The sequence below is a fragment of the Panthera onca genome, chromosome B4 (assembly GCF_046562875.1).
Source record: "Panthera onca isolate mPanOnc1 chromosome B4, mPanOnc1 haplotype 2, whole genome shotgun sequence".
Classification (NCBI taxonomy): domain Eukaryota; kingdom Metazoa; phylum Chordata; class Mammalia; order Carnivora; family Felidae; genus Panthera; species Panthera onca.
Window position 1 is genome coordinate 115209523 of NC_138345.1, and position 16696 is coordinate 115226218.

General features: G+C 43.1%; 1 protein-coding gene across 1 annotated transcript in view; it reads left to right on the forward strand.

Annotated features, from left to right (window-relative positions):
- The window catches only part of PLXNC1 (plexin C1), a 149325-nt gene that overhangs the window by 89421 nt on the left and 43208 nt on the right, over positions 1-16696 (forward strand). Inside the window, exons 12-19 of the mRNA XM_060656754.3 lie at positions 2061-2148; positions 4710-4913; positions 5037-5222; positions 7025-7127; positions 10426-10527; positions 10834-10937; positions 15114-15152; positions 15430-15554. Of these exons, the coding sequence (XP_060512737.3) occupies positions 2061-2148; positions 4710-4913; positions 5037-5222; positions 7025-7127; positions 10426-10527; positions 10834-10937; positions 15114-15152; positions 15430-15554 (951 nt within the window). The remainder of the gene's footprint in view (positions 1-2060; positions 2149-4709; positions 4914-5036; positions 5223-7024; positions 7128-10425; positions 10528-10833; positions 10938-15113; positions 15153-15429; positions 15555-16696) is intronic.

Here is a 16696-nt window from a genome sequence, read left to right on the forward strand (position 1 = left end):
TTAGCCTACCTTTCTGATACAAAGGTACCACGCCTCGCTCCTGCCCATGACACTGAGCTTCTCTCTCCCATCTTTCATTTCATAATGGTTTGGGTACGCTGTTTTGAATAATTTGAGGAGATATCGGGAGCTATCGAAATGAAAAGCAGTACCTACATTTCGAAGATACTCCCTAAGAGAGATTGACATTCTAAAATAAACTCTTCCAGATGACTCCTATATATTAAAAAAGTAAAATAAAAACAGTCCTCTGCCTAGTTGAATTTTAAATTCACGTTCAGATTTAGAATATGACCCTGACGACAGTTTTCATAATAAGATATTTCACCAACACAGCATGAAACTAGTTTTCAAAGTACTGTTGAGATGAAACTATAGATAGACTTTTTTTTTTTTTAAAGAAAGAAAAAGCGCAGGAGAAAAACACTTCTCGTATAGTATTGTTACTTAAGATTAAGTCAGAAGTGGATGTCAGGGTTGGTTTCTTCTGAGGCCTGTTCTCTTGGCTTGTGGAGACATGGTCACCTCCTTGTACCTTCACTTGGTTTTCCCTCTGTGACTGTGTCCTAATCTCTTTTTATAAGGTCACCAGTCAGATTATTGGATTAGGGCCCACCCCCGTGATCTCATTTCATCTTAATTACCTCTTGAAAGAACCTATCTCCACATGCAGCCCCATTCCAAGGGACTAGGGGGTCAGGACGTCAACACCTGTGCCTCTGACACTGGCACGAGAAAAATGGAAATTCCCCAACCAAGCCTCTAGCATTGCACTCCCTGCTCTGGGTCTAAATCCTTCCTATCAGTAAAAGCGAGCCTTGAGGTGACAGTCCCCACGTGCCTTGTGTGGTGTATCTAGTAGTTCATTTAATCCTCACCGAAGGAATAGCCCCTTTAGCAGATGGGGAAACCAAGCATAGAGCATTCAAACAACTTGCCTGGGCTCCCAGGCCGTCTGGGTCCAGGCTGCGGTGCTCTGAACCACCAGTGTTCTGCTTTGCCATAAAATCAGGCTTCCTTATTATTTTTTAATTGAGGTATAGTCGACATATAACATTAGCTTCAGATGCAAACATAGTGATTGTGTGAGGCTTCTTAATGTCCAGTCACCTGTGATATTCTGTGACTGCGTCTCTGAGGTCTGCCTGGCCAAGAATGTGGCTCGGCAGTCTGGCCATTGGCAGAGCACGTTTTCTAGTATCGACGACAGGCTGGCATGAGGCCAGCTCAACCCTTTCCCCCCCCCCCCCCCCCCCCTTGTGACTGGAGGTTCAGGGCTTAATGTCTTCCTTCTGCCCTACACAAATTGGCCTGCCCAGGCTCACCTCCCAGTCTTGTCATCCTGGGCCCGGCTGGCGAACAGAGCTGACCTTCCCAGGCTCCTGTCCCCTGGAATGACCTACATGAATGGGGGTGTGAGGGCAGCCGGAGCTGGGGACAGCTGTTTATTTCACATCTAATGACCACTTTGCTTATATGTGATTATGTGCTGAGAATATGTGAAATCATTTGGCTTGGTTTTGGAGAGAGGGAACGTAGCTGTTATTTATATGGTCTACCAAATGGGAATTTATAGTTTTAATGTCATTTATAATTTTACCTTGTCCAAAATGTTCCCTATCTCCCTAAATAAAGTATAATTGGTAGGTTGGGAGTTTGATTTTGAAAATTGTTAGATTGAAGGATCTTAATATAGATTAAACAGCAATCAAACAAAATTCTGTTTAGTGAAACCTTTTCAAGGTACAGCCGATGATCTGATTAGATGTGGCAACATGATATAATAAGACTCAAAATTCTGTTAAAGAATTTGGGCATTTTCCTGGAATTAAAACCAGATCTGACCTGAATTTTTATATTTATGTATCTTGAAAACTACGCATTTGTGGTCAGTGTCGTTAAAAGATGTCTATAATCGTCCTGCATTTGAAATTAAAATGTATTACTTGGCTCTAAATATAACCGGGTTTAATGTGTGAATAAAATGATAGATTTGCTCATAAATGCAAAATTCCTGTATGTTTACTATGAAACTCCTATTGTTGCTTTTTTCTTTGCAGTGGTGGTCAAAATATAACCATCCTGGGCAGAAATTTTGACGTAATTGACAACTTAATCATTTCACATGAGTTAAAAGGAAACATAAATGTAAGTCTTCAGCTACCTTGTAATAATAGTAATTTTCAAGGATGATTTTGTTTTCATCACACTAACATCTACTGGGAAATATCTTTTATTTCTGTGCCTTTGTGATATTATAAGCTTTTTCCTGTTGGATGGTATACACCATCTGGGCCATAATGGAAATAATAAGACCCTCTCCTTGTGGTTGAGTATTTCCAATTGTGGCACAGAGGAGAGAGGAATGAGCCTGGGGCGACAAGGCCTTCCATTTCCTCCACGTGGGCTTTGCAGGGAGGCACTTTAACGCGACCACGTTTAGGACTATGTGTGACCATGCCTTGTGAGGGGTGAAGGCGAGATATCTAGAAGAATAGCATTTTTGTGCAGACATGGTGGCGGGGTTCCCATCGTACTGAGAAAGCTGTGGTTCAGAGGCCAAGTGACCTGCGTGAGCCCCCAGAAATCTTGTCATGTACTCCTGCTCCTACCATGGTCTGGTTTGGTCCCGTTCCTTCCGACCTCGCCTCCTCTGACTTTGCATTTCCCCACACAGGGGGTCTGGTCTCTGGCCCTTGTCCAGCTCTCACACCGCCACAAGTCACACATGGGCCTCGTCACACAAAATGATGGATTTCTCAGATCTAGGTTGGGGCCTCTGAGTGTACTTCTAATTTACTTCTCAGATGCTCTCCCCACTCTCTCTCCCCCTTTCTCTCCTTCCTTAATGAGACATGTGAAGGTAGCAGCCTCTCCTGCCTGACCACTTCCTGCCACAGCTGGAAGATCTGCCCACGGCCACAGACCTGGCCATGTTTGCGACCAGTATGGGTTCAAGCCTAGGTGCAGATGGCCTTCCTGAGTCTTCCTTACGTCCCTGTCATACACGCATCCACGTCCTGACATAGCCAGAGCCAGTTCCGGGCCTTGCCTCGTATCTGATTCCAGGCCATGTCTCCGTGATGTGGACACACGCCATTTTTTGTTTCGTAATATTGCCAGAAGTGTGAACAACAGATCTAGGGCTGGAATTTGGAGAGGGGTTCAAGGGGAAGGGGGTTTTGTTTGTCCAGATCTTTGCATCAGATCCTCCCACCTATGGCCTCGTCTTACCCTCTCTTTTCAACTGCAATATTAGAAAGTAAATAAAAAACAGGAAAACTCATCATCTAGCAAATTTTTTTTCACAAGTTTTATTGCCCCCTTTTTTTAAGATTTTATTTTTATTTTTACTTTTTAAATTTTTTTTAATGTTTTTTATTTATTTTTGAGACAGAGGGAGACAGAGCATGAGCAGGGGATGGTCAGAGAAAGAGGGAGACACAGAATCCGAAACAGGCTCCAGGCTCTGAGCTGTCAGCACAGAGCCTGACATGGGGCTTGAACTCACGAACTGTGAGATCATGACCTGAGCTGAAGTCGGACGCTTAATCCACTGAGCCACCCAGGCTCCCCTAAGATTTTATTTTTAAGTCCTCTCTACACCTAACGTGGGGTCGAACTCACAACCCTGAGATCAGGAGTTGCATGATTCATGGACTGAGCCAGCCAAGCGGCCCTTATTGCTCTTCCTTATTTTTTTTTTTTTTATAAATGTTTACTTATTTATTTTGAGAGAGAGAGAGAATGTGAACTGGGGGAGGGGGCAGAGAGAGAGGGAGGGAGAGAATCCCAAGCAGGCTCTGCACTGTCAGCACAGAGCCCGACGTGGGGCTCGAACCCATGACCCAAGCGATCACGACCTGAGCTGAAGTAAAGAGTTGGACGCTCAACTGACTGAACCACCCAGACGCCCCATATTAATGTTCTTCTTTAAAACCTTTACCAATCTCTTTTCCAGCAACTTTCTCTGCCCGTCTCTCTGCACACCTAAAAATGACCATATTTATGTTTTGTATAAATAAACCTGTAAAGCAGGCCACACTTTCTGCGTTGTTTCCAGTCTTCATGCTCTGCATTTTCATGGGGGGGTCACGTTGTCCCTTTTTCTTTTGTCTTCCCCTACTTCTCATTAGATCTGCAAAGCCTTTGCCTCCTTGCGGACAGTGATTTCTGCTAAGTGTCACTGAAGGCTCCTCCACAAGGAGCGATGCAGTCGGTAGTATACATGGCCTCACTGGAGGACGGTCCCCTCCCTGCCCACATTTCACAACACGCCTTGAGGGCTCGCAGCGCGCACAGACCCTTTGGTGCAAAGTCTTCCTCTTTCTCTAGCCTCCTTCTTCCTGTGCACCCTTTTTCCATTGCATAACCTCCTGGCTGCTTTCATTATCACTAGTAATGTCCACAGTGATAGGAGCTAGCATTCGTTGAGTACCTACTGTGTGCCAGGCACTATTCTAAGCATGTTTGCACATGTAATCTCCTTTAATTTAACCCCCATTTCGTTTAACAGGCCCTCATCTCATTTAATTTGATTCTGGGTTAATTCAGCCCTGTGAGTGGGGGAGGTGGTATCACTGTCCCCATTTCGTAGATGAGACATTGGAAGCACAAAGCCATTCAGTTGTCTGGGTCGCCTCTCTCCTAAATCCTAGGGCTAGGACTCAGTGACAAAGTTGTTAAACTGCTCTTTTCTCCTCCGTCAGGTCTCCGAATATTGTATGGCGACTTCCTGCAGGTTTCCAGCCCCCAGCTTCAAGGGTTCGAAAGCGCGGGCCAACGTCACCGTGAAGCTGAGAGTCCAGGAGACCTACTTGGACTGTGGGAGCTTGCAGTATCTTGAGGACCCCAGGTTCACAGGGTGTCGGGTCGAACCCGAGGGGGACACAGAATTGGAAGTGAAAATTCAAGTATGTTTCTCACTTATCTCGGGTGGGATGTGCCCCCTGCCCTTCGCGACTGGCAAGGTGTGCTCGTGTCTGTGGGTTCCCTCGTGCGCCCTGATTTCTCCATCTCCTCTTTGCTCTTCACAGAAAGAAAATGATGACTTCAACATCTCCAAGACAGACATTGAAATCACCCTCTTCCATGGGGAAAATAAGCAATTAAATTGCAGTTTCGAAAATATTACTAGAAATCAAGATCTCACCATCATCCTTTGCAAAATTAAAGGCATCACGAACGCAAACAGCATTGACACCTCTTCCAAGAAAGTCCGTGTGAGTCATCTGCCAGCCCTACCTATTGGTTTTACCTCAGTTGGGGCAGTTCCTTGGCTAAACAGAAGCCAGAGTGGAATCTGCCGTGGATCTTTAGATCTTCACTTTAAATAGCAGATAAACAAAGCTTGTATTGCGAGCACAAGCATAATTCCTACAAAATAGCTGGCAGAATCCATCCATGTGCCTATTGGAATGTCAAAGCATTGAACACACCATTGTCTATAATACTAATGAGTCTTGATAGCTTTTGTTCTAGCCATACATTTGGACTGTAGCATCTGCAGGCGGAATCTCTAGACCACTGACGAATGAGCTGTCATTCTTTCCCCAAAAGTGGCAGTGACATGTCTTAGCAGATTCCCAGCATACTCAAAGCAGCATTAGATTCTGATGGAGACCAGATAATCTATGTGTTGTTGTGGCCACTTCCTCCACCACAAAGGCACACTTGCAATTCATCTCTCCCCGACATGTTTGAGGGTCCCATCACGGTTATATTTATGTCCCACAATAAAGATGTGAGACCCTTGGGAGAGGAAACATATTAGAAGTCTGTCTTTATGGTGTTCATGCCATATGAGGCTCTTCACAGTCTATACCAAAAAAAAAAAAAAATGCTTTATGACCTGTAGTCATAAATATTGAATAAAGGTCAAGGAAAAAGAACATCAGACTGGAAGCCAAAAAAAAAAAAAAAAAAAAGATGTGTTCATGTTCCAGCTGCACCAGCTAATAGCTGTGTGGCCTTGGGTAGGTCACTTGGCTTTGCTGAGCCTCCCTTTGTCCATCTGTATGGTAAAGAGGGTAGTAATTATTATAAATCAAGAGCACCAACTGACATTACAAGTGCTCCCACATTGGTTGAGAAGAACGGTGCTAGTATTCTTTGTTCACGAGATGGTTCCAGAGTGCCTATACTGAGATGGGGACACAGCAGAGAAGAAAACAGACCCCAAAATTCTGTTTGTGGACATTACCCGAAGAGTCATGTAGTGAAGGAAATAATTTAAAAATGTGTTAGGTGGTGGTGATCACCGTTGGGAAAAATGAAGCAGCGGGCAGTGATGCAAGTTTTACAATGGTGGGCAGAGAAGGTCTCTCTGGAAAGATAACATTTGAGTAAGGACCTCAAGGAGGAGAGAGAATGAGCCATGGGTTCTCTGGGGTGTGGAGGGTTCTAGATAGACGGAACTGCAAGCTGCAAAGGTCTTGAGTCTGGAGTCTGCCTGGTGCATTTGAGGAACTACAAGGAGGCCAGTGTGGCTAGAGCAGACTGAGCAAGGGGAATATTCCAGAAGGCTGGAGAGTTAATGGAGGGAGCAGGAAGAGGTAAAAGATGATTAGGACCTTGTGGGCCATAGCAAGGGCTTGGTCTTGAGCTCTGGGAAGCCACTGGAGAGTTTTGAGCAGGACTGCCGTGAGCCTACTTAAATGATAAAGTGCATTTAGTCTTCGTGACAAACTTACGAAGAGACAACCCCACATCTCATTTTAAAGATGAGGAAAGTAAGGATCGGATGGTTAAGTTAAACCCCTATGGCAAAGAGGACTAAATTCTAAAATCTACAGGTGTAGTCCAGTGTACCTCAACTGACATATCTGGAAACTGAGGCACAGTGAATGTTCTCAATGTGCTCACGATCGCATAGCTAATCTGCCCGAGGTGGGACTTGAATTCATATATCCTACCTAGCTCATCACCTCTTTTTGCATCTTGGGGAAAATGATTTGGAGGAAAAAGGGTGTATATAAATATGGCACCCAACTCAACTGAGTCTAATGACACTCTGTCTCATCAGGTCAAACTGGGAAACTTAGAGCTCTATGTTGAGCAGGAAACAGTTCCCACCACTTGGTATTTCCTGATTGTGCTTCCCGTCTTGCTCGTGATTGTCATTTTTGGTAAGTGTCCTGTTTGATTTTGTCAGAGAAATTACTCCCTGAGGCGTCTCATCAGGCGGCAGACTCTCAGCTTTCAGGGGCTGTTTGCTTCAATTAAGTATTAATGGATGAAAACCCAAATCACAACTTTGGGAAAAGAATAGTAGGTACACGTTGAGGGCTTTCTAGACATTTTTTTAGTATGCCTTATTAATACAAAGCTGGATTACGAAGATGGTATCTTGGTGCTCGAGAAATATAGTCCACTTCACTTCCCCAATATCGTGATCTGTGATGATGAATGGCCCATTTACGTTACTCCTTCAGAATTGCTCTGGCATTCTGGACTTTCAAGATCTAGTCATCTCCTCCTGCCTCTCACCTCACCAAACACCAGCCCCTGCTCCCACCGCAGCTCTGCGTTTCCTGGCGGAACTGTGTGTTAGGAGTGTGGTCTGTACTGGGGCACCTGGGCAGCTCAGTCAGTTAAGTGTCCGACTCTTGATTTCGGCTCAGGTTATGATCTCACAGTTCTTGAGTTCGAGCCCCACGTCAGGCTCCACACTGATAGTATGGAGCCTGCTTGGTATTCTTTCTCCCTCTCTCTCTCTGCCCCTCCCCAACTTGCTCTCTATATCTCTCTCAAAATAATAAAAATAAACTTAAATTTAGAAGTGTGATCCGCACCATCTATTCAAGTGTCCCAAGGCTCATCCAAGCACAGAGATCCATGGTGCTTGCTCACCGGCTGAATCTGGTTGCTCACTGGCTGCCAATCTGTTTTGTTTGTTTAAAATTAGGTGAGTCACCTACGTTGTGCACCTGAAACCAGTGTCCTTGTATGCCAGCTATACTTCAACTTAAAAACAATAATTAAATGATTCACATTTTTTAAACAATCTTTTGAAAATTGGAAAGACCCGGATCATTGGGTCTCCACTTGTCCATAGCTCCGGTTACTGGAGCTGAGTAGTAGCTACACCTTGAGAGAGGGCATGTGGTCACTGGGGTTTTGCCACAGTCTCGCCACCTGGGCCACGTGACTCATCTGTGTACCTGGTCCCTGTAGTCGTGTAGTGTGTGGCCTGGTTCTGAGCTGCTTTTCGTCTAAGATCTGTGTCCTCTTGTCCTTCTTAGAAACAGAACTCTCCTCCACCAACCAAGGCGCACTCCTTGATTTAACACACGCATTGCCTTTCTGACACCTTCTGTTAATAGTTGCCAATGTTTCCTTCCATGCACTCCTTCATTCCTTCATCCATCCCTCCGTCCGTTTACCTTGTGTTTACTGAGCACCCACTGCGCAAGTCTCTGGAGCTGGAGAGAATGAGTTAAGGCCTGGCCCTTTCTCCCAGCTGGTTCTGAGTCCAGTGAGGGAAGGACTCCCGTGTGCGATGAACTCACCCAATGGAATGAACTCATTTTGCAAAGACCCTATTTTGCCCTGTTGATCGTTTCAGCTATTTTCTTGTGCTTCGTCCCCAGTTGTCCACCCCTATTATGTATCGGGAATCCAGAATTGGGCTTGATATTTTAATAAGGTCCTGGCTGGTACTCGCTTCAAGTAAGAAGAATACTTCTAAATGCTGAGCTCTATTTGAGACTCCGCCAGTGTGAAGCAGCAGTAGATAGAACAGTCTCACCATAGAGTCACCTCTACTTGGTGACTTACTAGAAACCTCTGATCTCTTCCTGTGCTCTTGTGACTCATCACTCCTCTCAGTTTGTTGTAGAGATTGTTTATGCTCTTGACAGCAAAGGGGGCTCAGTTTGACACATGGCTTTTGGCTTCATCAGCATCTGCAAAGCCCTTTAAAACTCTCATCCCCTTCCACGGGGCTCCTGGGTGGCTCAGTTGGTTAAGTGTCCAACTTTGGCTCGGGTCATGATCTCACGGCTTGTGAGTTCAAGCCCCAAATTGGGCTCCGAGCGGACAGCTCAGAACCTGGAGTCTGCTTCGGCTTCTGTGTCCTCCTCACTCTCTGTCCCTCCCCCACTCACGCTCTCTCTTTCTCAAAAATGAATGAACCTTAAAAATTTTTAAAAAAATAACTCTCACCTCCTTCTTACCGTGATTCCTGGGCACCATGGGTCACCAGCAGCTGGAACAAATGTGAAGTGTACAAATATCTTAGCTCATTGGTCACATTGTTAGTGAAAAAACGAAGCACACCCGGCTGAGGCCTGCCACCTGCAAAACCTCTCCACTGTGGCTTCCCCTGGAGGTGTCAGCCATGAAATTCCCACTGCTTGATGGATGTGGCTGCCTCACTCCCTGAGCCAGCGTTGCCCAAAGTGTGGCCTGAGGAACTGTAACCCCAAGTCACACTCCTAGAAAAAGGGGTTCCATCGTCACATAAATTTGGAAATCACTGCGTGCCCCATCCTTATTTTGAAGATACACAATGCATGTTATGATTGACGCCGTTGACTTTGTGGAGAACTGTATTGAGTTTTGTTTCCTCCTGCATCACTCACATCGACTGGTAGTGGGATCCTTTTATCATGAAGTTTCTGTTAAAGGAGGAAACCCTTTCCAGAATAAGGGTGTAGCCGACAGTTGTTGGGTATTGTTTTTAAAATACAACTCCTGAATGCTTTCTGTGAGTTACTCCTTATAATCCTGTCAACGTCACAGTGAGGCCCGCACTTTGACAGATGAGGCAGCCAGCCACAGAGATGCTAAGGAACTTACCAGAGGTCACACAGCTCATAATTGGTAGAGCAGGGACGTGGACTGAGCACCAAACCTGTTCAGTGCGCTTCTCTGCAGCACAGTTAGAAACCAGATGAAATGGGGAAGGAAGCAATGTCCCAGATCCAAGGGCTCATTGTGGACGGCTCACCATGTCACCCAATTTGATCTATGCAAGTTTGACTTATATAGCTCGCCGTCGATCTGTGGTTTCCTTCTACAATTGCAGCTCTGCTTTATTTCTCCAGGGATGTTTAGAAACATTAAAAAAAAAGAATGGAACAATATACGTGGCCTATGGCTGTAGGGAAACTTGGCTCGTTTCATTACTTTTCAGCCAGCTGGGATCTTTGGTTACAAGTGAAGGTTATTTGATTTAGTTTTTACTATTAAGGTGGGTAGTTTTGTGTTTTCCCGCTGCATTTTAGCATCTTCCTCCTTAGAGTGACCCCTTGCTGGGAATGTTCCTTTTGATAAATTCCATCTCTTAAATGCTATTCTTTCTCTCTCTTCCTGTCTCTCTCTCTCTCTCTCTCTCTAAAAGAAATGTCAAGGTTGGTTTGGTTTTCCTGTTTGTTTTTTGAGTTAACATGTCAATCTGATGCTGGATGTCTGTCTCCTCAGCGGCCGTGGGGGTGACCAGACACAAATCGAAGGAGCTGAGTCGCAAACAGAGCCAACAGTTGGAGCTCCTGGAGAGCGAGCTCCGGAAAGAGATACGTGACGGTAGGCCCCAAAATTTTGTTTGTAAAAAAACAAGCCTTTTTTTTTAATCATTTTTTTCTTTTTTACCCTTAAATGGAGCTGGCCACAGTAATGAGAACTGTTTGTATAATAGAAGACATCTGAACAGCAGGGTCTAGGCCTGGCTTTGTGTTTTATTTCAGCTCTGCTCTGCAGCCAACCAAGTAATTATCTATTGTTTCTTCTTTAATGAAAACCAAGGTCATACTCCGTGTTAGACAAAACAGCAGAAGATCTTATCCATTGTTTGTTGAGTTAAAATATTGCTCTTGGGATTCTGTTTTGCAGGCTTTGCTGAGCTGCAGATGGATAAATTGGATGTGGTTGATAGTTTTGGAACTGTTCCCTTCCTTGACTACAAACATTTTGCTCTGAGAACTTTCTTCCCTGAGGTAAAAGAGCATTGATCATATTCCTAAGGTTGAGTCTTGAATAATAATGAAGGTGCTTGTTGCTATTGTCAAAATGGGTGTTTGCTTCCAAGGCAGCTGTAGATAACGTGCTTGGTACAAAATAATGGCTCAAGTTTGAGCAGAGCAGGGAGCAGGACAATTATTAATTGGATTGATGAGGATATAAAGCAGTGATGGGTCACTGACAATTATTCTTTGTCCAGTAACAAAAACCTAGGAGGGACAGAAGTTCAGAGTGATGATTTTTGCTTTATTTTACTACCCGTTTAGAGCTGAATTTGTAGCTGGGAAGCCCGCTAGTTTATTTAAAAATCAATAAATTGTGGGCTGGCCAATTTGTTGTGTTTATCTGCATGACTTCTATTGCGGCTACTAGATTATTCACTATTTACTTCTCAATTGGAAATGAAAAGACCTATGGGCCGAGAGGGAGGGAAGTCGACATGTGTAGAATTTGAGTTGATAGCAGCCATTTTTAGCAATGTCGAGTTTTTATGGTTCTCTTCAACAGTTGTTCTCTGGCTGATCAGTCCGTATCATCCTCATTTAGTAGAAATAGTTGCACGAAATGATTGATTAATCCGTCCTGGGACTCCGAGGAGTAGTCTACTTTAACCCTTTGGGTTTTCAGTCTCACTCTGTTCTAACGCCTCCATCCTCTCCCCCACTCACTCAGCCTTCCTCCTTCACACTCCCGAGTCTTGGGTGAGGTACACTCATCTGCCTGCCATCACCTCCACATCCTGATGCCCCCACTTCACCATGTTGCCCTTTTTTGTCCAGAACTGGTGACCACAGAGGGGCCCAACCTCTGGAACATCAACACAGACGATCATGTTTAACTCTAGATTTCTAAACAAAGCCAGCCCAGAGCTTCTATCACCTTACCAGAGCTTCTCATCTACATTTGGCCAGAAGCCTAGAGTTCAGAAGCTCAGACACATGCAGTAAGCAATTTCCAGTTTCTCTATAATTCTAGAAGCAGACATCATGATATGTGATGCTGTGTCTCAAGGTTGGGATACCTCCATAAAACACCCACCATATTTTTTTTTTTGGTCCAAGCCTTACTATTGTAAATCAAGAAGGCTATAAATAAGACCTCAGTTTTTTGTGCTTGTACAATATATTTTTTAAACTTCTCCTCCAGGAGTACCAGGCACCCAGGCTTGCATTTGCCACCTCATCCATCCATTTCTATGGCAGAACACCACCTAGGGAGGGGGGTTCAATTCCCTGAATCAGGATGACTATGCAGGACATCACCAGTCCTATTCACCTGCTATCTGAGATCCCCATTAAGAATTTAATAGCAATAAAATAACAGAGATTTCTACCATCAACATGAGGATTGTGTGGGCTTTTACGGTTAATGATTGCTCTTGAGTGCTGAAGGGAGTAAAACTGCGACCTGAAAAAGAAATTGCCCTGTCTTCTAAATTCGGTAATCAAGAGCAAGATAAGTGATGAATGCAAAAGACACTGTTGCAAATTGACTATTTTGGAGGGCGGGCGGGGAATCCCAGGAACAATGCTGTATTATTTTAGAAGAGAGATACAGCTGACCCTTGAACAACACGGGTTTGAAGTGCACGGGTCTACTGATACATGGATTTTTTTCAGTAAAACAGTACAATCTCATAAATGTATTTTCTCTTCCCTATGGTTTTCTTTTATAGCTTTTTTTAAATTTTTTATTAAAACCTTTAAAAAAAATTTTTTTTTTAACATTTATTTATTTTTGAGACAGAGACAGAGCATGAAAGGGGGAGGGTCAGAGAGAGAGGGAGACACAGAATCCGAAACAGGCTCCAGGCTCTGAGCTGTCAGCACAGAGCCCAATGCGGGGCTTGAACTCACAGACCGCGAGATCATGACCTGAGCCGAAGTTGGACGCTTAACTGACTGAGCCACCCAGGCGCCCCTTTTTATAGCTTTTTTTTTTAAAGTTTATTTATTTTGAGAGAGCATGTGAACACACATGAGTAGAAGAGGGGCAGAGAGATAGAATCCCAAGCAGGCTCCATGCTGTCAGCATGGAGCTCCACACGGGGCTTGATCTCACAAAGTGTGAGATCATGCCCTGAGCTGAAGTCAAGAGTCATACACTTAACCGACTGAGCCAACTAGGTGCCCCCCTTCTCTATGATTTTCTTAATATTTTCTTTTCTCTAGCTTATTTTATTATAAGAATACAGTTACAATACAAAAAAACATATAAACTGTGTTAATCAATGGGTTATGTTATTGGTAAGGCTTCTTGTCCACCAGAAGGGGTCCACCCCTTGTGGACTATTAGTATTTAGGTTTGGGGAAAAAGTCATATGCAGATTTTCGACTGTGCAGAGGATCAACGCCCCTAACCTCCTCATTGTTAAAGGGCCAACTGTAGTTGCAAGAAGCCAAACTGATTTAACTCAGGGTCATGTATAATCTTGAATGGCAGTTGGGAAAGACATGAAAGCCAAAGTCGGGAGGAGTCACTACGGGACAGGACCCAGAAAAAACAAGGATAACTATCAGAACCCTATAAAGACCCAAGTTACAATTGAATTTATAATAAAAGATATAGAGAACCAGAAGATCATAGTCTTTGATCACAGTGCCAGTTGAAATATATTCTAGGCTGCAGATAAGTCCTGTGTCAATTAGGCCCTTTACAGATCTATCCGGGAGCCACATCCTCCAGGCCTGGAGGTTGGGTGTTGGATGAAAAACGTGAGTGGTTAACACCTACCAGACAACAGTAGGCAAAACCGCAGGAAATTGTTCACAGAGGCCAAGGTATTACCTGGTTCTGTGCCCTGCCCTTTGGTTTTTGGCTTTTTAAAGCCTTTGTTTTCATTCTATTGACTGGTTTGTTTTGCTGAACATAGGAGAAGAAATAAGAGTGAGCAGTGCATCCTACCTCCTAGAAGAGGGAAATTTAAATGAAGGGAGGAAGGAACCTTAGAATACAGGGAGCCATCATGGCATTTCCCTATTTAAGGTCAGGAATCAATCTGTTTAAACTGTCCATATAAAGTTGGTTCAGCAGAAAAATGTTAGGAACTAGAAAATGCAAACCCAAGGTCTGATTTTTCTGCATATTACTAGAGGAGAGTATGACCAGAATAGTTTGAGGTCTTCTGCTTAGGCTAACAAATTTGAAACTATAAAGCAAAAATCCTCTGCAGAAGAAATTTACTTTAATGAGGTATAAAAATAGCCTAAAGTTTCAAATATTACCCCTAAAAAAGAGGAAGAGAAAAACCTGAATATTCAAGTTTATATTTTCATTCTGTTGACTCATTTGAAGTGTTACTCGGCATGCTTTTAAAATTTAATCATTTAATTCCAATCAGATTTATGACACATTAAAAAAGGAAACTCAAATTTAAAATTTCACATCCAGGAGCCACACAGCATAGCACACAAAAATAATTGTAGAAACCAGCAGAACAGTAGCCTTGCGGTCTAGTTTGCCATAAATTCGTGACAAAAACAATAAAAACAGCTGCCATAGAGAACTTACCGTGCACCCATTCGTTTTGTTTTCACCCTAAGCCTAGGAGGTGGGAATCAGGAGTGTCCCCATTTTGCAGATGAGGAAAGTCAGACACAGAGAAGTCACATAACTTGCCCAAAGTCAAGTGACCAGTAGGTGAAAAAACCAGGACAGGAGCCCAAGTAATTTGGCTCCACATCCTAGCTTTTAACCACCCCACTCAAGCCCTCTCCAGTAACCCTGTACATTGAGACAGTAGATACGACTAAGCTGAGACTTGTAAAAACTTACCGAGACGACTCCATATTTATCTTTAGAAGGTAAATTGCTTGAGGAGTGGTCTGCACATTTGCATAATCTTCTTTACCACTTCTTTCACCTTCGAGTCAGTTCTTTTGAAGTGTGAGATTCCTTCCTCTACCAAAAATGGGACTGATGCAATAATCATTCTTCGTCTTAGAGGCTTCCAGAATCCACTGGTGCTTCTGGAGAGCTGAATAATTATTTATTATGTATCAGAGGATGTACAATGAACCTAAGCCCAGAGGCTCTTCAGATTAGCAACCAGTGGCTCTACTTTATTAAAACGGACTTGGGTATTATAGCAAAAATACACTATTCATTTCCTTTGGATGTTATGAATAATAAAAGTGTCTCCTTCCTCTCAGTCAGGTGGCTTCACACACATCTTCACTGAAGATATGCATGTAAGTCTATAAGTTTTCATCTTTAGCCCATGATTGCCTTTCATCATGTCCTCTTCCTCCTCCTCATCCCCATTATTGAATTTTTGTGAGTTTTTTGGAATCATGAACTCAATATTAAATAACCTATCATTTTGGGAAACCCATTGTGGATCTATCTTCTAACTTTAATAAGTTTATATATTTATATTAATTATATTATATTATATTAATTATATCATATCGTATCATATCATATCATATCATATCATATCATATCATATCCATTTGTTTTTTCCAGAACAGAGATGCCAATGATAAGAATGAAAGTCTCACAGCCTTGGATGCCCTAATTTGTAATAAAAGTTTCCTTGTTACTGTCATCCACACCCTTGAAAAACAGAAGAACTTTTCAGTGAAGGACAGGTATTGGTCAATTTATTTATATTTTGGAAGTCATTAAGTAGGGGAAATAAAAACTCTTGAGCCCCTTGTTTTATTTCCAAACCACAACCTGAACTCGGTATCTTGAAAATGTGGATTTACCTATAGAGGCTGCCTGATTGAAGGGTCATGAAGCCATGATTGCTCCATTTCAGATATCACACAACCTCAACGCAAATTCTGTTTTGAAAGACACACACACACACATATACTCCTCCCACCAAAACAAACAAAAACCCTGAAAAACCCAACCCCAAGAAGAAAACATGAGTCCTGAATCAAAAAAGCAGAAGTATTATTTTCTGTTTCTAAAAACACCTGAAAATTTGGGAAAGACGGTCACTTCTTGTTTACCACTTTAATTTAAAAGTTTAAGTGCTAGAAACACATAAAAAGTCCTGGAATTAACATTGGTGCCTGGTTTTTATGGATTGAGGACAAAGGTGGTTGACCTAAGACATTAAAGAATACAAGTGCCCACAGGACAGCACCCCATCGCCCTTTGGCTTCTCTAGAAGACACCATCAGTGCCAAGCCCAGCCACAGCGAATAGTTAACCTCATTAACCAAGGCTCTTTTTTTATGTGCTTATCATCTGTATACCTTCTTTTTTTTCTTTCAATTTTATTGAGATGTAATTGACATACAGCACTGTATAAGTTTAAGCTGTGCAGCATAATGATCTGACTTACACGTATTGCAAAATGATAACCACAATTAAGTTTAGTTCGGATCCATCATCTCGTACAGATACAAAAAAAGTGGGGGCGGCGGGGGGGGGGATGAACTTTTAGGATTTACTCTCTTAGAACTTTCAAACATACCATACAGCGGAGTAGCTGTAGTCATCGCATTGCACGTGACATCCCTAAGCATTTACTTCTCTTATAACTGGAAGTTTAGACCTTTTGTCCACCTCCCTCCAATTGCCCCTTTGTCCCCCACCTCTGGTAACCACAAATCTTTTTCCGTGTGCTTGCTTCTTTTTCTTTCTTTTTTTTAGATTCCACACGTAAGTGAAGTCACATAATACTTGTCTTTCTCTGATTTTTTCATTGAGCATAATGCCCTCAAGGTCCATCCATGTTTCACAATGGCAAGATTTCATTCTCTTGTATGGCTGA